Source organism: Stenella coeruleoalba (assembly GCF_951394435.1).
Source record: "Stenella coeruleoalba genome assembly, chromosome: 2".
NCBI classification, from domain to species: domain Eukaryota; kingdom Metazoa; phylum Chordata; class Mammalia; order Artiodactyla; family Delphinidae; genus Stenella; species Stenella coeruleoalba.
The window spans coordinates 142014357-142034882 of NC_137147.1; the positions used below are offsets into that span (position 1 = coordinate 142014357).

A 20526-nucleotide genomic window follows, 5' to 3' on the forward strand; every position below is an offset into this window, starting at 1 on the left:
CACCGAGCTGATCTCCCTGTGCTATGCAGCTGCTTCCCACTAGCTATCTGTTTTACTTTTGGTAATGTATATATGTCAATGCTACTCTCTCACTTCGTCCCAGCTTAACCTTCTCCCTCCCTGTGTCCTCAAGTCCATTCTCTACATCTGTGTCTTTATTCCTGTTCTGCCCCTGTTACATCACTTTAAATTGTAACCAGTGGAAGATAAATACCCAAGAAATTTGATACCTACCGTTTGTAATTATTTTTTAATAAATAAATTTATTTATTGGCTGCGTTGGGTCTTCGTTGCTGCACACGGGCTTTCTCTAGTTACAGAGAGCGGGGGCTACTCTTCGTTGTGGTGCGCGGGCTTCACATTGCGGTGGCTTCTCTTGTTTCGGAGCACAGGCGCTAAGCACGCGGGCTTCAGTAATTGTGGCTCGTGGGCTCTAGAGCGCAAGCTCAGTAGTTGTGGCACACGGGCTTAGTTGCTCCGCGGCATGTGGGATCTTCCCAGACCAGGGCTTGAACCTATGTCCCCTGCATTGGCAGGCGGATTCTTAACCACTGCACCACCAGTGAAGTCCCTGTAATGTTTTGGGTTTTTTTTTAAGCTTTTGCATAATTCCTTTTGATTCTTGAACTTTTTTTCCCGCTTCCATTTCCCCAAGAATTTAATACAATTACATTTTTATACCTGAAAGTATTTTATTGATCACCCAATCATATTCTTCTATGACAAAACAAGTACATTAATTGAATTTTAAAACTTTTTTCACATCCTTTAATCCTTTCAAATCCTTAAAAATTTTAAAAAATATTTATTATTTAGGCTCTCTGGGTCTTAGTTGCAGCACGTGGGATTTTCGTTGTGGCATGTTTAGTTGCGGCATGTGGACTCTTAGTTGTGGCATGCAGACTCTTAATTGTGGCATGCATGCAGGATCCAGTTCCCCACCCAGTGATCGAACCCGGGCCCCCTGCTTCGGGAGTGTGGATTCTCACCCACTGGACCATCAGGGAAGTCCCTGAACTTAAAATTTTATGCACTAATGTTTTTCTTCTGGATTGACTTATTACAGTTATTAGTACATGCTTGATCAATACAACATAAATATATTACAACTTTTGATAATTATTAAACATAAAAGTGTTGGGACTTCCCTGGTGGTCCAGTGGGTAAGACTCTGCACTCCCAATGCAGGGGCCCCAGGTTCAATCCCTTGTCAGAGAACTAGATCCCGCATGTGTGCCACAACTAAAGATCCCGCACACTGCAACGAAGTTCCCACATGCTGCAACTAACACCCAGAGCAGCCAAAATGAATAAATATTTAAATAAATAAATAAAGTTTCCAAGAGATACTTTCCACCTCTTACATTGGCAGAGAACAACAACAACAACAAAAGTTAAAAAAAAAAGTCATTGTGTTGGAACAGCATTTCTTAATTAGATGGATGCGTAGTATTGGGTTGGTAAAAGAGTTAGTTCAGGGTTTTAACATCTTACCGAAAAAGCCGAATGAACTTTTTGGCCAACCCAATACTTATTGCTAGAGAAGACAGAGTTCAGTTTCAATGCTTCCCCCCACCCCCGTTTTTATAGCTGTAACCTGAGAAAGCTTTTCCCCATGAATCAGTAGATGGAAGGGGTTTCAACAGTGTCACTCACTACTGTGACCAAATAGAACTTGGGTCTGCTCGCCCACGCCTCCAGTAATTCCCCTGACACTCGGTTCTGGTGAAGGAAAGTGCAGCATTCATTGCAGGGCGCCAAGAGAGGAATCCAGGTAGTTAAGGCCTGATGGTTTTCAGGAAAATGTTTCTAAAGACAGGGTGCAGGAGAGGGTTGTGGTGTGAGTAATCAGCTGTGGACATTCTTCTGATTGGTTGGTGGTGAATTAATAGGGAATCAACATCATCAATCTTCAGGCGGTTCCAACACAGCTGGGGTCTATGTAGTTGTGGTCAGCATACAGTTAACTTCTTTTTTCTGATGGGGATTTCAGTCTCTGCAAAACAGCTCAAAGAATATAGCTCAGAATATTATCTGTAGACCTTGAGGGGGAACTAAAAGTCCTTGACTTTGTTTTATAGCTGAACAATTTTTTTGTTTTGCTTGACTGTTTTCCCTTGTTTCTGCATTTTCTCGCTTCTCTGCTTAAGTTTATTATTTGGAACTTCCGGAAGGCCTAGGAGGCTAAAGTTTTTTTTACAAACAGGAAGCAGGCAGAGGACACTGTGTGTGTGTGGGGGGGTTCTGACTTGGGAAGACCCCATAGTGTCCTGCTTGGTTATACTACCATATAATGAATTTTCAGGTGACAACTGAAGTAAGTCTTCCCTACACTCTGTTGAACGAAAAGATTTGGAATTCTTTTATTTTTATTTGTTTATTTTGGTTGCATGGGTTCGAAGTGGCAGCCTGCAGGCTCCTACACTGGAAAATGGATTTTTTAACCACTAGACCACCAGAGAAGTCCCACTCAATGATTACTTATATTATCCAGACACAGAACATACAACGTTTTAGAAAAACCTATTTGATTAAGTAAACTGTGTTATTAATATCAATTTCACCTGTTTCTCTTTTATCAAGCTTCTTCTTTAAAAAATGATAATTTTCCCTTTTACTTCAGTATTTATTTAGGCTGTACTGGGTTTTAGTTGCAGAATGTGGGCTTTTTAGGGATTCTTAGTTGTGGCATGTATGCATACAGGATCTAGTTGGATTGAAACTCGGTATTCTGTACGGGGACCAGGAAGTTTTACCCACTGGAACACCAGGAAAGCCCCAATCTAGCTTTTATTTGCATATCATCTGCAAAATATGTAACTCTGTAACCACTCCCCCACCCCCAGAGATTAAAGAACAGAAAAAAACTACAAACACCTCATGGAACACAAGTATCTAGAAAATTAACTTCACTTCAACAGACCTACATATATAGCCAGACAAAAACTTGCAAGTAATTTTGCTCTTAAAAGCAAAAAAGTATTACTTCTTCTGTTCTCACCACAGTTAGGCAGCCTTACCGAAGCAAGGCCTCAAAAAATTATTGTTAAGACTCAGTTGTTTCCTCTCCACGGAAATCTTTAGTAAAAGGCGAAAGATTTATTCGATATGAAGAGAAACCAGAGTATACCGAACAGCCTGCGTAACTCATTTTTCCAGTAACTACAACTCCTAGTTCACTGATGGTGGCTATTTATCCCCAGAGTTACTGCCGGAATAAATTTATTCAAGGAATTCTGAAAATAATATTTTCATACTTAGAAAAGTTGAGTAAGAAAGAAATTTTTATTAACTTGAAAACAATTAAACTATTTGCAGTGTATTATGGGTATGCAAATGAACCTGAATAATCTCCCTTCACACTCCGGAAATATCTTAGTACTGTATTCAACCATTGCTCTGGGGCCACCTTTAAGGGGCAAAGCGGTGGCTTGGCTGCCTGGGATCTTAACTCCATCCTTGTCTACTACAGACGTTATGATTTTATCTATTTGTACACTGGGACTATGATATCTTTTAAATAAAATAATTTTCTGATAGTTGGGGCGGGGGTGGGCCATGAGAATAGCAAAGTAATGGTTAATATGAAATCCAGGATACTGGTTACCTGCAGTGTGGAGTGAGGGGTAAGATTGTGGAAAGGACCACAGAGGTTTCAAAGGTGTTGGCAATATCTTTTTTTGTAAACTGGGAGGGAGGCATCAAGTATTCATTTTATTACTTTAAAAATGTTATTTATATATCATATAACATTGTATATCATATTCATGAACATTATGAATCTTTCCCATCATTGAGGTCTACTTTTATGTCATTTCATACAGTTTTATAATTTTACCATAAAGATTATTTTGGTTAGATTTACTTCACTCTTTTTTTTTCTTTTAAATTTTTTAACATCTTTATTGGAGTATAGTTGCTTTACAATAGTGTGTTAGTTTCTGCTTTGTAACAAAGTGAATCAGCTATACATATACATATATCCCCATATCTCTTCCCTCTTGCATCTCCCTCCCACCCTCCCTATCCCACCCTTCTAGGTGGTCACAAAACACGGAGCTGATCTCACTGTGCTATGTGGCTGCTTCCCACTAGCTATCTATTTTACATTTGGTAGCATAATAATTCCATGACACTCTCTCACTTCGTCCCAGCTTACCCTTCCCTCCCTGTGTCCTCAAGTCCATTCTCTACGTCTGTGTCTTTATTCCTGTCCTGCCCCTAGGTTCTTCAGAACCTTTTTTTTTTTTTTTTTAGATTCCATATATATGTGACAATACGGTCTTTGTTTTTTTCTTTCTGACTTACTTCACTCTGTATGAGACTCTAGGTCCATCCACCTCACTACAAATAACTCAATTTCATTTCTTTTTATGGCTGAGTAATATTCCATTGTATATATGTGCCACATCTTCTTTATCCATTCATCTGTCGATGGACACTTAGGTTGCTTCTATGTTCTGGCGATTGTAAATAGTGCTGCAATGAACATTGTGGTACATGACTCTTTTTGAATTATGGTTTTCTCAGGGTTTATGCCCAGTAGTGGGATTGCTGGGTTGTATGGTAGTTCTTCCCCCCCCCTTTTTTTTTTTTTTTTTGCGGTACACAGCCCTCTCACTGCTGTGGCCTCTCCCGTTGTGGAGCACAGGCTCAGTGGCCATGGCTCACGGGCCTAACCGCTCCGCGGCACGCGGGATCTTCCCAGACCGGGGCATGAACCCGCATCCCCTGCATCGGCAGGCGGACTCTCAACCACTGCACCACCAGGGAAGCCCTTCCCTAACTTTTTATTTATAATTTATTTTAATTAATTAATTAATTAATCAATTTTTTTGGTGAAGGATGACTTTTTTTTGAATTTTATTTTTTTATACAGCAGGTTCTTATTAGTCATCCATTTTATACACATCAGTGCATACATGTCAATCCCAGTCTCCCAATTCATCACACCACCCCCACCCCCACCCCCCGCCGCTTCCCCCTTTGGTGTCCATACGTTTGTCCTCTACATCTCTGTCTCAATTTCTGCCCTGCAAACTAGTTCATCTGTACTATTTTTCTAGGTTCCACATATATGTGTTAATACACGATATTTGTTTTTCTCTTTCTGACTTACTTCACTCTGTATGACAGTCTCTAGATCCATCCACGTCTCTACAAATGACCCAATTTCATTCCTTTTTATGGCTGAGTAATATTCCACTGTGTATATGTACCACATCTTCTTTACCCAGTTGTCTGTTGATGGGCATTTAGATTGCTTCCATGACCTGGCTATTGTAAATAGTGCTGCAATGAATATTGGGGTGCATATGTCTTTTTGAATTATGGTTTTCTCTGGGTATATAACTAGTAGTGGGATTGCTGGGTTGTATGGTAGTTCTACTTTTAGTTTTTTAAGGAACCTCCATACTGTTCTCCATAGTGTCTGTATCAATTTACATTCCCACCAACAGTGCAAGAGGGTTCCCTTTTCTCCACACCCTCTCCAGCATTTGTTGTTTGTAGATTTTCTGATGATACCCATTCTAACTAATGATACCCATTCTAACTAAAACTACAATGAGGTGATACCTCATTGTAGTTTTGATTTGCATTTCTCTAATAATTTGTGATGTTGAGCAGCTTTTCATGTGTTTCTTGGCCATCTGTATGTCTTCTTTGGAGAAATGTCTATTTAGGTCTTCTACCCATATTGGATTGAGTTGTTTGTTTTTTTAATATTGAGCTGCACGAGCTGTTTATATATTTTGGAGATCAATCCTTTGTCCGTTGATTCATTTGCAAATATTTTCTCCCATTCTGAGAGTTGTCTTTTCGTTTTCTTTATGGTTTCTTTTGCTGTGCAAAAGCTTTTAAGTTTCATTAAGTCCCATTTGTTTATTTTTGTTTTTATTTCAATTACTCTAGGAGGTGGATCAAAAAAGATCTTGCTGTGACTTATGTCAAAGAGTGTTCTTCCTGTGTTTTCCTCTAAGGGTTTTATAGTGTCCGATCTTACATTTAGGTTTCTAATCCATTTTGAGTTTATTTTTGTGTATGGTGTTAGGGAGTGTTCTAATTTAATTCTTTTACATGTAGCTGTGCAGTTTTCCCAGCACCACTTATTGAGGAGATTGTCTTTCTCCATTGTATATCCTTGCCTCCTTTGTCATAGACTAGTTGACCATAGGTGCGTGGGTTTATCTCTGGGTTTTCTATCTTGTTCCATTGATCAATATTTCTGTTTTTGTGCCAGTGCCATATTGTCTTGATGACTGTAGCTTTGTAGTATAGTCTGAAGTCAGGGAGTCTGATTCCTCCAGCTCCGTTTTTTTCCCTCAAGACTACTTTCGTTATTTGGGGTCTTTTGTGTCTCCATACAAATATTAAGTTTTTTTTCTAGTTCTGTAAAAAATGCCAATGGTAATTTGATAGGGATTGCATTGAATCTGTAGATTGCTTTGGGTAGTATAGTCATTTTCACAATATTGATTCTTCCAATCCAAGAACATGGTATATCTCTCCATCTGTTTGTATCATCTTTAATTTCTTTCATCAGTGTCTTATAGTTTTCGGCATACAGGTCTTTTGTCTCCTTAGGTAGGTTTATTCCTAGGTATTTTATTCTTTTTGTTGCAATGGTAAATGGGAGTGTTTCCTTAATTTCTCTTTCAGATTTTTCATCATTAGTATATAGGAATGCAAGAGATTTCTGTGCATTAATTTTGTATCCTGCAACTTTACCAAATTCATTGATTAGCTCTAGTAGTTTTCTGGTGGCATCTTTAGGATTCTCTAAGTATAGTATCATGTCATCTGCAAAAAGTGACAGTTTTACTTCTTCTTTCCCGATTTGGATTCCTTTTATTTCTTTTTCTTCTCTGATTGCTGTGGCTAGGACTTCCAATACTATGTTGAATAATAGTGATGAGAGTGGACATCCTTGTCTTGTTCCTGATCTTAGAGGAAATGCTTTCAGTTTTTCACCATTGAGAATGATGTTTGCTGTGGGTTTGTCCTATATGGCCTTTATTATGTTGAGGTAAGTTCCCTCTATGCCTACTTTCTGGAGAGTTTTTATCATAAATTGGTGTTCAATTTTGTCAAGAGCTTTTTCTGCATCTACTGAGATGATCATATGGTTTTTATTCTTCAATTTGTTAGTATGGTGTATCACATTGATTGATTTGCATATACTGAAGAATCCTTGCATCCCTGGGATAAATCCCACTTGATCATGGTGTATGATCCTTTTAATATGTTGTTGGATTCTGTTTGCTAGTATTTTCTTGAGGATTTTTGCATCTATATTCATCAGTGATATAGGTCTGTCACTTTCTTTTTTTGTAGTATCTTTGTCTGGTTTTGGTATCAGGGTGATGGTGGCCTCATAGAATGAGTTTGGGACTGTTCCTTCCTCTGCAATTTTTTGGAAGAGTTTGAGAAGGATGGTGTTAGCTCTTCTCTAAATGTTTGATAGAATTCACCTGTGAAGCCATTGGGTCCTGGACTTTTGTTTGTTGGAAGATTTTTAATCACAGTTTCAATTTCATTACTTGTGATTGGTCTGTTCATATTTTCTCTTTCTTCCTGGTTCAGTCTTGGAAAATTATACCTTTCTAAGAATTTGACCATTTCTTCCAGGTTGTCCATTTTATTGGCATAGATTTGCCTGTAGTAGTCTCTCAGGATGCTTTGTATTTTTGTGGTGTCTGTTGTAACTTCTCCTTTTTCATTTCTAATTTTATTGATATGAGTCCTTTCCCTCTTTTTCCTGATGAGTCTGGCTAATGGCTTATCAATTTTGTTTATCTTCTCAGAGAACCAGCTTTTAGTTTTATTGATCTTTGCTATTGTTTTCTTTGTTTCTATATCATGTATTTCTGCTTTGGTCTTTATGATTTCTTTCCTTCTGCTAACTCTGGGTTTTGTTTGTTCTTCTTTTTCTAGTTCCTTTAGGTGTAAGGTTAGATTGTTTATTTGAGATTTTTCTTGTTTCCTGAGGTAGGCTTGTACTGCTATAAACTTCCCTCCTAGAACTGCTTTTGCTGTATCCCATAGGTTTTGGATCATCATGTTTTCATTGTAATTTGTTTCTAGGTATTTTTTTAATTTCCTCTTTGATTTCTTCAGTGATCTTTTGGTTATTTAGTAGCGTATTGTTTAGCCTCCATGTGTTTGTGTTTTTTACGTTTTTTCCCTGTAATTGATTTCTAATATCATAGCGTTGTGGTCAGAAAAGATGCTTGATATGATTTCAATTTTCTTAAATTTACCAAGGCTTGATTTGTGACCCAAGATGTGATCTATCCTGGAAAACGTTCCGTGTGCACTTGAGATGAAAGTGTAATCTGCTGTGTTTGGAGGGAATGTCCTATAAATATCAATTAAATCTATCTGGTCTATTGTGTCATTTAAAGATTGTGTTTCCTTGTTAATTTTCTGTTTGGATGATCTATCCATTGGTGTAAGTGAAGTGTTAAAGTCCCCCACTATTATTGTGTTACTGTCGATTTCCTCTTTTATAGCTGTTAGCAGTTGCCTTATGTATTGAGGTGCTCCTATGTTGGGTGCATATATATTTATAATTGTTATATCATCTTCTTGGGTTGAACACTTGATCATTATGTAATGTCCTTCTTTGTCTCTTGTAATAGTCTTTATTTTAAAATCTATTTTGTCTGATATGAGAATTGCTACTCCAGCTTTCTTTTGATTTACAAGGAATATCTTTTTCCATCCCCTCACTTTCAGTCTGTATGTGTCCTTAGGTCTGAAGTGGGTCTCTTGTAGACAGCATATATACGGGTCTTATTTTTGTATCCATTCAGCAAGCCTGTGTCTTTTGGCTGGAGCATTTAATCCATTCACGTTTAAGGTGATTACTGATGTGTATGTTCCTATTACCATTTTCTTAATTGCTACGGGTTTGTTTTTGTAGGTCCTTTTCTTCTCTTGTCTTTCCCACTTAGAGAAGTTCCTTTAGCATTTGTTGTAGAGCTGGTTTGGTGGTGCTGAATTCTCTTAGCTTTTGCTTGTCTGTAAAGTTTTTGATTTCTCTGTTGAATCTGAATGAGATCCTTGACAGGTAGAGTAATCTTGGTTGTAGGTTCTTCCCTTTCATCACTTTAACTATATCATGCCACTCCCTTCTGGCTTGTAGAGTTTCTGCTGAGAAATCACCTGTTAACCTTATGGGAGTTCCCTTGTATGTTATTTGTTGTTTTTCCCTTGTTGCTTTCAATAATTTTTCTTTGTCTTTAATTTTTGTTAATTTGATTACTATGTGTCTCGGCGTGTTTCTCCTTGGGTTTATCCTGCCTGGGACTCTCTGTGCTTCCTGGACTTGGGTGACTATTTCCTTTCCCATATTATGGAAGTTTTTGACTATAATGTCTTCAGATATTTTCTTGGGTCCTTTCTCTCTCTCTTCTCCTTCTGGGACCACTATAAGGTGAATGTTGTTGCGTTTAATGTTGCCCCAGAGGTGTCTTAGGCTGTCTTCATTTCTTTTCATTCTTTTTTCTTTATTCTGTTTCATGGCAGTGAATTCCGCCATACTGTCTTCCAGGTCACTTATCCGTTCTTCTGCCTCAGTTATTCTGCTATTGATTCCTTCTAGTGTATTTTTCATTTCAGTTATTGTATTGCTCATCTCTGTTTGTTTGTTCTTTAATTCTTCTATGTGTTTGTTCTTTAATTATTCTAGGTCTTTGTTAAACATTTCTTGCATCTTCTCAATCTTTACCTCCATTTTTTTTCCGAGGTCCTGGATCATCTTCACTATCATTATTCTGAATTCTTTTTCTGGAAGGTTGCCTATCTCCACTTCATTTAGTTTGTTTTCTGGGGTTTTATCTTGTTCCTTCATCTGGTACAAAGTCCTCTGCCTTTTCATTTTGTCTATCTTTCTGTGGATGTGGTTTTCCTTCCACAGGCTGCAAAATTGTAGTTCTTCTTGCTTCTGCTGTCTGCCCTCTCCCTTCATGAAATTCTTAATAATTTTTGAGCAAAGGTCCTGCATCTTCATTTTGTACTGGGCCTCAAAATGTATCTGGTAAAAATTGTTTTGATTAAACTAATAGCATTCTGTTCCTAGTATATTGCATTTTTTTTTCTTCTTGCAGTGTACGTGGCTATTGAGATAATCATAAGTTTTCCCTTTTAATATATGAATGTGGGAAATTTTTCGTCATAAATTATCTCTGCATTTATATCCTAAACTCAACTTAACAATAATGGATTTTTAAGTAGACTTAATTTTTTTTTTTTTTTTTTTGCGGTACGCGGGCCTCTCACTGTTGTGGCCCCTCCCGTCGCGGAGCACAGGCTCCGGACGCGCAGGCTCAGCGGCCACAGCTCACGGGCCCAGCCACTCTGCGGCATGTGGGATCCTCCTGGACTGGGGCACAAACCCATGTCCCCTGCATCAGCAGACGGACTGTCAACCACTGCGCCACCAGGGAAGCCCAGTAGACTTAAGTTTTTAAGAAAAGTTTCGAACTTATTTTAAAAATTTAAAGAAAAATTATGAAGATAATGTGGAGTTTCTGTATACCCCACACCCAGTTACCCCAATCATTAACATGTTATTGTTAATATGGTACATTTGTTATAATTAATGAATCAATAGTCTGTAGTTTATTCAGATTTCCTTGGTTTTTATCTAATGTCCTTTTTCTGTTGAAGGATCCTACCCAGGATACTATACTGTATTTCATTGTCTCCTTAGGTTCCTCTGGGCTGTGAGTTTCTTAGACTTTCCTTGTTTTGATGACTTTGACAGTTTTGATATTTTACGGAATCCTCCTCTGTTGGAATTTGTCCGATGTTTTTCTCATGATTAGACTGGGGTAATGTGTTTTTGAGAGGAAGACCACATAGGTATATTGTCATTTTCATCATCTCATTTCAAAGGTACATACATTAACATGACTTATCACTGTTGATATGATGACATTAATCACCTCCAGAGAGGGGAGAGTGGATGGAGGTTGAATAAATCACCAGTGGCCGATGATTTAATCAACCATGCCTAAGTAATAAGGCCTCCATAAAAATCCAAAAAGGGTGGGGTTGAGAGAGCTTTGGGGTTGGGGAATATGTGGTGATGCAGGGAGAATGGTGTGCCCAGAAAGAGCATGGAAGTTCTGTGCCCCTTCCCACATACTTGCCCTGTCATCTCTTTCATCTGGCTCTTCCTGCGTTCTATCTTTTTAGACAGTAAGTTAACTTTTTTTCTGAATTCCATGAGCCACTGAAGAAAATTAATCAAATCCAAGGAGGGGGACATGGGAACCTCTTATTTATAGCCAGTTGGTCAGAAGCACAGGTGACAACCTGGACTTGAGATTGCAGCAAAAAATTGTGAGACATGCAAAGATAGAGGAAAGTGTGACCCATACACTGGGAAAAAAAAAAAAGTCAACAAAAACTGCCTGTGAAAGCAACCAGATGTTGGTTTAACAGGCAAAGCCTTCAAAGTAGGCATTATAAATATGTTCAAGGAATGAAAGGAAGTGATTAAAGAAGTAAAGGAAGGAATCAGGACAATGTTATATCAAGTAGAGAATATCTTATTGATAGAAATAAGATACAAATTATTTAAAAAGAAAACAAATGGAAATGCTGGAGTTGAAAAGTACAATAATTGAAATGAAAAATTCACTAGAGGGGACTTCCCTGGTGGTGCAGTGGTTAAGAATCTGCCTGCCAATGCAGGGGACACGGGTTTGAGCCCTAGTCCGGGAAGACAAACAATCCAACAAACAATCCTTGAGGCCAGTGAGGTGGCCCTGATACTGAGCAGGGCCTCGTGGGGCTCCTGGGCACAAAGCCTTTCTGTGTCCCCCATTTCTTTGATCACAGGAAACAGCCTTCATTCAGCCTCGATGACCTTCCCTGAGTTCCAATGGGCAGATTCAAGCAGTTGTTAATTAAGGAAGGGAGGGGATGCAAGACCTGTTTCCCCATCAACGGATACACAAAATAATATCTTTGAGCTATTTTGCAGATACTGAAACCCCTCCAGGTGGGAAAAGTTAACGATTAAGGATGGTATGCTGCCCACAAGCATGCAGACCCCAGACCAGTTGGACCTGAGGGTTGATGATGCTGACTTCTGAGGCAGGAGATGGATGGGCTCCAGGCTAGGCATTTATAACTGGCCTCCTATTCACAGTTCCTGCATGAGAAGAAGATGAGCTGCAGGCCGGACATTCATTACCAGCCTGTTTACATTTCCTGAAGCAAGAGACAAACAGGCTCTAGGAGTACATATTTATGACCAGACTCCTGTCTATATTTTGATATCTGCACCTCAATATAAAAACCAGCAACAGGAATAGGGTAAATAACCAGACATTGGACACTTTTATGGCAGGGACAGAGACGGGCTAAACCCTGTTAAAAGATCAAGAGGTCATACATTTCCCATCCTTGGGGCAAGGGAGACATTGCACGTGCGCTGAAAGGCTCCTTGGGGTCAAAAAGGAGGGGGCACCACCCCATAACATGTGATATTAAGGCCATCCCGTAGGCCTCTGGGCTGTAATCCATATTGGAAAAAAGTTGCGCACGCCTGTTGGGGAGGGTCCTAGGGCAAGGTCAGGTGTGGAAACAGAAACCAGATAATTGGCCAAAGGTAATCAAAGACCTGGAAGAACTGCCCTATATAAATGACTTAACCTCCTCTTTACTGCACTCCTCCTCATTAGGGAGGATGCCCACACCCTTACTTTCTGGGTGTGCATCTCTGCCTTGCTTCTTTTTTTTTTTAATTTAATTTTATTTATTTTTATACAGCAGGTTCTTATTAGTTATCTATTTTATACATATTAGTGTATACATGTCAGTCCCAATCTCCCAATTCATCCCACCACCACCCCACCACCCCTGCCACGTTCCCCTCTTCTGCCTTGCTTCTATCTTAACTAAACAAACTGTTTCTCTGGGGGCTCTCCCACTTGTTGTTGCGCTATGTCTCTAATAATAAACATTGTACCTGTTTTTACAGTTTTTGCCTCCATGAGAAATGCATTTTTCACTGGGGGCAAAAGCCAGGGGGTATGGTAGCTAGGATTCCTGGTTTTTATCCAGGCTACCCAGGTTCAATTCCTGGACAGGGAATTAACATCTTGCTTCACGCCACCACTCACTGCTGCCTCTCCGAGATCACTCCTACTTACCTCACCAGCAACCCATCAGAAGAATGTCCATAAGCTGATCATGCCCTCTTTGAATAATTACTATAAAACTTCTCACTATCTTCTCCAAGTGGGGGGATGCACGGTTTTGAAGGCATTAGCCCGTTGTGGCCCCCTTTGTCTGGGAAACCAATAAAGCTATTCTTTTCCACTTCACCCAAAACTCCGTCTCCGAGATTCAATTCAGCCCTGGTGTACAGAGAAGCTGAGTTTTTGGCATCAGCCTTGCCTAAGGGCCCACAGTGAAGAAGAGGAGGAAGGAGGGATGGTTCCCAGGTCACCTGCCCTCCTGCTGCAGGCTCTGCCTTTCTGGGCCTGAGCTTCAGCAGCCGTGTTAGAACTCCTGGGTCCCATGAGGCTCCCAGGACTTTGGGGGCACTAAGGGCCTTTTCTGAGGCCGTAAGGCTCTCAGAACTTTTTGGTGCTTCTGGAGCAGTACAGGCCTCACAGCAACCAGAGGTTTGATGCAGACTCCTGGAAGCAGCCAGCACTCATTCCCCGGCCTGGGAAGCCCTGTGGTGGCTGGGGTCTGGTCTCGCTCTTGCTCCCAGAGTCATACATACAATCCAACAGCAAGGACCTCTGCTCTGAGCTCAGGGTCCTGCTCAGCCTGGATGCAGAAGGTGGAGAAGTTCCTCCCTTAGAGGATGCTGGAGTGTGGAGGTGTGGGTAGGGTGCTGAGGGGCTTCTTGGTGTAGGAATTAGTGATGACCTGTGCTTAGATTTCCATGTGACCATGAGGCCAAAATGTGGGGTTTTCTCTAATGGGCAGAGGGCATGGGAGTCTTGTCCCTTCCCTCCTGCAGAGTTGGATCAATCTCCCCTCTGCCCTCCCCCATTACTTGTCTCCTCAGGATCCCTTTCATGCAGGGCCCCAAAGGAGGATCTTGGCATGTCTTGTGAGAGGCCAGAGACTTTAGCAATGCAGAGAATTCTGGAGGCTGAAAGGCAGAGGAAAGGTCTTTTAGTTTTCAGAATCCCAGATTTACCCCGTCTGGCTGTGCAACCTTGGGCAATCATGCCAGCAGTCTGAGACTCATCTGCCCTGGGTGTTAAATGGCTCCTTCTGCACGGCCCATCTTGGAGGGAAATGATTCAAGAGGGAGGCAGTAGGTAGTAGCAATTCCCCAGGAGAGACGAGCAGGCTGAGCCCGCGGAGCTGGGACAAAGGCAAGTCCAAGGGTGGGTCAAAAGGGGGCCTGGGTCACTTTCTACTCGGGGCTTCAGTGAGGATGGCCCGCAGCAGCGTGGGCGACTCAGCCGGGTCCGCACACCTGGCAACTGGGGGACACTCACTCGGTCGGGCGTACACACCCTGCACCGGGGAGCGGGTGGGGGAGGGCGCGGAAAGGGGCGGGCCCTCGCTGGGCTGGGCGGAGCGGCAGCCGCGGTCGGGAGGTCAGGTAGGCCTGGGCGCGTGATGGGGCGGGGGAGTCCATCCGGCGGGCGGCGCGCGGCGAGTGGACGCGCACGGCTGGCGGAACGCAGGCAGCGCCGAGGGCAGCCAGGCGAACGCTGGGGCTTCGGCGGCGCCTGTCGGAGGCGGGGCAGGAAGGCCCGTGCAGCGCCTTAACCTTGCCGGGCGTGGGGAGAGGGCTCGGCCCGCGGTTCCCGCTGGGGGTGGCCCCCCCACCCCAGGCCTCTTCAGAGGACACGTGTCAGTACTTTGTCGTCTCACCCCATGTCATAGCCCCTCCCCCAGGCCTGGGATCCCCCGTCCGTCAGGCTCCGTTATCCCCAGGCCCAACCCCCCGCTGACCCGCGCGCGGTCCCGGCCGGATCCCTCTCCTCCCTGGCCCGTCTCCCTGGGCGGCGAGCGGCCCGGCCCCCGCAGAAGACACTCGTCAGCAAGTTCTCACCCCTGTCATCTCATCCCTCTGCATAACTCACCCCAGGCCTAGGGACTCCGGCCCATTGTCCCCGGACCCAGCCCCTCGCTGAACGCAGGCTCGGCCCTAGCCCCCGCCCGGCGCGTCTCCGGCAACACGCCGCGACCCGGGATGCAGCCCACAAGCTGGGCGACCGTCAGGGAGGCGGCGGGCCGTGACGTGCTGGCTGCCGACCTCCGCTGCAGCTTCTTCGCCTCGGCCCTGCAGAGCTACAAGCGCGACTCTGTACTTCGGCCCTTCCCCGCATCCTATGCCCGCCACGACTGCAAGGATTTTGAGGCCCTGGTGAGTGTACTTTTCCCCTGTGCTGTCCACTGCTTCGCAGGGCACGTTGTCTGTGGAACTCCTGTTAGTGATGGTGCCAGCCCCCGGACTTAACATTCCTAGCCCGGCCGTGGGGAAGGTTTGTTTCCAGGAGCTAAGAACACTCCCAACAACCTTCACACTCCCAAGTGACTCCCAGGGGTGAACTGAGGAATTCAACAGTTGCATAGGCCTCCGCAACATTTCCTAGTGTGGCTTAGGGTGTTGATCTGAATCAGCTGGTTCTGCTAAATAGGACGTTATCTATCCCTTTGCAAATAATGAGACACCATAAGTCCCCAAAGCCACCCGGACCTCATCTTCAGATGAGGTAATATATGGCCAGTACTTTTATAAATTATAACATATGTACAGTACACATGTGAGCTGTTATTTCTCTGATGATTCAGGAGGCACTTAATTTCTTGCAGAGTTCACCTCAGGGTCAGCGTTCCAGATATTAGTTATCTTTGTAATCCAAATGTTTGAAATTACCTAGAAAAATATAACTTGCCAAAATTGATTCTGTAAGAAATACAAAGTCAAAAGCCTATAATCATTAAAGACATTGAATTAGTAGTCAAAGATTTTCCCTCAGAGAAAACTCCAGGCCTACCCAGTTTCATTGGTGAGTTCTACCAATCACTGAGGGAATAAGTAATTCCAGTTTTACACAATTCTTCCAGCGTATTGAAAAATAGGGTAGTGTAATCTTGATACTAAATCTAATAAGAATGACACAAGAAAAGAAAATTATAGGCCAATGTCACTCAAGAGTATAAATATGGAAATCCTCTGTAAAAGGATCCTGAAACTAGCAATATATAAGAAGAATAATTCCTTATTAATAGGTTGGGTTTATCCCAGGAATACGAAATTAGTTCAACATTAGAAACTCTCTTAATGTTATGAACCACATTAACAGAATGTTGATCATGTTTAGAATCAACAGATGTTTAAAATTATCTCCGATGAGGTGGTCAGTATTGGGTGACCCTCTTTGCTATTGCTCCCAGGTGGTCAAGGGACAAAGGCCCAGCCTCCTGTCCCCTACCAGGTCCATTGCAGCTTAGGCTGGGGATGTGTTGAGGGCACCTCAGGTCTTGACCACAGTGCACAGGGGTTTCGGGTACAGGGAGTGGGAGGTTGGAGAAAGAGGCAAGCAGATTGACTTCCCCCATGGTTTGTTCTGCAAATTCAGATATTTAATTTTGTGAGTTTGTGATATCAGAGTGTTGGAGATGAAACTTTCTTCAGTTTTGTCAGTGGATATTTATGGAGCTCCTGTTGTGGGCCAGGTGCTGAGAATACAGAATTAAAGACTCAAGGAGAGGTTAACAGCCTGCTCAGCTATACTATGGGGTAAGCCCTATATATACAACATGGAAGCCCAGAGCAGGACTCCAGGCCTTGGCAGTAGGCTGGAATCAGGGAGCACTAACCAGGGGCGGTTATGATGCCCTGCTGAGTCCCCAGGGACATGGAGGATTTCGAGGAGCAGAGAGGAGGAAAGGGGTATTCCAGGAGGAGTAGCAGGATGGGCAGAAAGCCAGGACCTCACCAGGAAGGATAAGTCTGTACTTTAGTGTGGCTTTCATGGGGAACAGAAAGAGATGAGGCCAACCAGAGCAAGCAGGACTGGGCGTGTCCTGCCCAGATGTGTAGACTTTATCCTTGGGCTAGGAGGTCATTGGTGACATCCAGGATGCATTTCTGAAAGACGCTTGTGGTGGCAGGGTGACAGAGAGATCTGTTCAGGAGGAGTAGAGGGAGGAGGAGGGATTGGGGGTCAGAGGGACCAAACTCGCCAGAGATGATGCCTCACAATGCGCTTTATTAATTTTTGCCAAGAAACATCCAAATGGATTAGAATGCTCAGTGTGTTCTCTTTCTGCTGGAACAGAATCGGGTTACTTTGATGAATATGGGATAAATACAAAGGGATCTTTGGAATTGCTTTGATTTATTCATGCCTTTTAAAAATTTCGTTTTAATTACACAAGTAATGTTTGATTATATTCTTGTTTTAAAAAAAGCAAGTGATAAAGTATAAGCTCCCCTGCTAGAGCTCACCCTGTCCTATATCCCTCCCCTTGGTTTGAGGCATACCCTTCCTCCCATACCTGTAATTTCTTAGGAGAGCATTGGCAATATGGGTAGCCCCAAATAGCCTCCTCCTCGGTAGAGACAGACTGTCCTGCACGTGGGTCTCCCTCTGGGGACAGTTTTAGACAATGCACTCTTTCTCTTGGGGGCCACTGGAGAAACACAGACAGATTCTTACCATCCCACCCTGTTGCTGTATTCCTTATTGGGCACTGGTGTTAGGGAAATTAGCCCAGGCCATGCAGATTCTTGGCTTTCTGTTAGGCATGGCTTTCAGGAGCTCTTTCTGAGGAGAGGCCCCCACCAGGCAGGACCCGGCGCGACCTCTGGGGGCATGCACATTCTTAGATAAACACGCTTTAGGTTTCGTTTTGTCACATGTTACATGAGTTAAAGAAAAGCTGCCCAGAACTTAGCATCTAACCTGTGTCTCTCTGACTCAAAGGTTAACTTTTTAAAAAAATAAATTTATTATTTATTTATTTATGGCTGCGTTGGGTCTTCATTGCTGCGCGCGGGCTTTATTTTTAGTTGCGGCGAGCGGGGGCTACTCTTCGTTGCGGCGCGCGGGCTTCGCATTGCGGTGGCTTCTCTTGTTGCGGAGCACGGGCTCTAGGTGTACAGGCTTCAGTAGTTGTGGCACATGGGCTCAATAGTTGTGGCTCGCGGGCTCTAGAGCGCAGGCTCAGTAGTTGTGGTGCGCGGGCTGAGTTGCTCCGCGGCATGTGGGATCTTCCTGGACCAGGGCTGGAACTCGTGTCCCCTGCATTGGCAGTATTCTTAACCACTGTGCCACCAGGGAAGTCCCTCTCAGATTACCTTTTTATTTCTGTTCTCAGGAGAACTATGTGTAACTTGTTTAACCTTCCTAACAACTCAGCGATGTAGGTTCTATTATCATCTCTGTCACCATCAGCTAATCAGTATATGTGCTGGTGGCAGACATCCTCCAGCTCCAGGTGATGCCGATGTGTAGTCAGGGTAGAGAACCACCCCTTTAAAAGGTTCCCCTGATGACTCTTTTTTTTTTTTTAAAGAAGATGTTGGGGGTAGGAATTTAGTAATTTATTTATTTATTTTTGCTGTGTTAGGTCTTTGTTTCTGTGCGAGGGCTTTCTCTAGTTGTGGCAAGCGGGGGCCACTCTTCATCGCGGTGCGCGGGCCTCTGACTATCGCGGCCTCTCTTGTTGCGGAGCGCAGGCTCCAGACGCGCAGGCTCAGTAGTTGTGGTGCACAGGCCTAGCTGCTCCACGGCGTGTGGGATCCTCCCAGACCAGGGCTTGAACCCGTGTCCCCTGCATTAGCAGGCAGATTCTCAACCACTGCGCCACCAGGGAAGCCCCCTGATGACTCTTTTTATGAAGCGGACTCTTGTAGACTTTCACCCCCAATCTGTTTTAGTAAATCTGGATTTTCATACCTTAGGTTTATGCAAAGCAAGGTGTACCTGTATGTAACTGTGCAGTCCATCTTTCCCACCTTCATCTCAGTGGCCCACCACCTCCACCCATCCTGCCCACCCCACTTCTAGGTGTCACTCTGTTTGTCAGGTCCCCGAGGCTGGTGACCTTGGCTATACCTTTGGTTCATTTCCTTCCAGCACCTCCACCCACAACTAGTAACTATGGCCTTTGGCATCTTCCTAGACAAGGATTTTTTTCAGATGTTCTTTCCTGCTGCCAGCCCTTCTAGGACAACATTGCTTAACACCTAAACCTGAGTATCCCCACCTTTTCCTGGTAGTAAGAATCACTTGTGGCAACTTCTGTAAACACAGATTCTTGGGCTGCCTCCCCAGGAGATTATGATCTGCATGGTTGCAAAGTGTCCACTGGGCTGTCCTGCCGCCTCCTGACTCAAAGCAAAGAGATTGAATTGTCTCCTTCTAAGGTCACTGGTCCTCTCTCTCTTCTGCTCACCCCCTGCTGGTTCCCTGTCCTTGGCTTCTCAGTCACCCAGACCACCTCTTTCCTGAGACTTCCTTTCTCAAACCCCTGTGACTGCCCAGCACTGCCCAACGTTCAGGACGGGCCCAGGCTCCCTCAGCCACTTCTCCAACTGAATCCTCCCTTATTCCTCAGAGCAGAGGCTGTGAAAATGTGGCCTGTTGGATGACAGATTTTGTTTGTCCTCTGGTCTTTTAGAAATTCGGAAATTAAAAAAAAAGTGTGTGTGTGTGAATTCCCTGGTGGTCCAGTGTTTAGGACTGCACCCTTCCTCTGCAGGGGGCATGGGTTCCATCCCTGGTCCATCAGGGACTAAGATCCTGCAAGCTTTCAGGTGTGGCCAAAAAAAAAAAAACAGCTTACTGATTTCTTTTAAAAAGAAAAAAAAAATTTGAGGCTCCATAGCCTGGGTAGAGGTCACCCTTGGGCAGAAAGCAGCTGGAGCTGGGGGGGTTGGTGGCTGGTCCCTTTGCTAGGCCAGGGGTCTCCAGTTCAACACAGTCCTTACTATTCTTTCCTGGATAACCCCTTACTCATATATATATATATATATATATATATATATATATATATATATATTTTTTTTTTTTTTTTTTTTTTCGGTACACGGGCCACTCACTGTTGTGGCCTCTCTCGTTGCGGAGCACAGGCTCCGGACGCACAGGCTCAGCGGCCATGGCTCACGGGCCCAGCCGCTCCGCGGCATGTGGGATCTTCCCAGACCGGGGCACGAACCTGTGTCCCCTGCATTGGCAGGCGGACTCTCAACCACTGCGCCACCAGGGAAGCCCCCCCTTACTCGTTTTCATCACCTCTCTGGCCCTAGGGACATTTGCGCCCTGACCAGCTTTTGGGACAGGCACTGTTTCCTTCTCTGCCTCCTCACCATGTTCTTTCCCACTGGGAATGCTCTCTCTCAGATTCCTCCCCCTCACTCCAGGCCCCACTCCCATCCTACTTGCTTTGAAAACCTTTCCCTTTGCCTGCCCCCCAGCCCCCAGAAACGGCTGCCTTCCTCCTGCACACTTTCTCCTCAAGCCAGTTGTTGATAAATGCCTTCCACTGTCACCAGTTGTGGTTCATAACTCTTGT

The 20526-nt window shown here is 43.7% G+C and overlaps 1 protein-coding gene across 4 annotated transcripts in view; it reads left to right on the forward strand.

The window, feature by feature from the left end:
• Window positions 1–14530: 14530 nt before the first annotated feature.
• The window catches only part of PARP16 (poly(ADP-ribose) polymerase family member 16), a 33020-nt gene continuing 27024 nt past the window's right edge, over window positions 14531–20526 (forward strand). For 3 of the 4 annotated variants that reach the window (XM_079912022.1, XM_079912020.1, XM_079912021.1), the window contains exon 1: window positions 14531–15364. In XM_079912022.1, the coding sequence (XP_079768148.1) occupies window positions 15191–15364 (174 nt within the window). In that variant the 5' untranslated portion in view covers window positions 14531–15190. The remainder of the gene's footprint in view (window positions 15365–20526) is intronic. The other variant, XM_079912019.1, reaches the window with a different exon arrangement.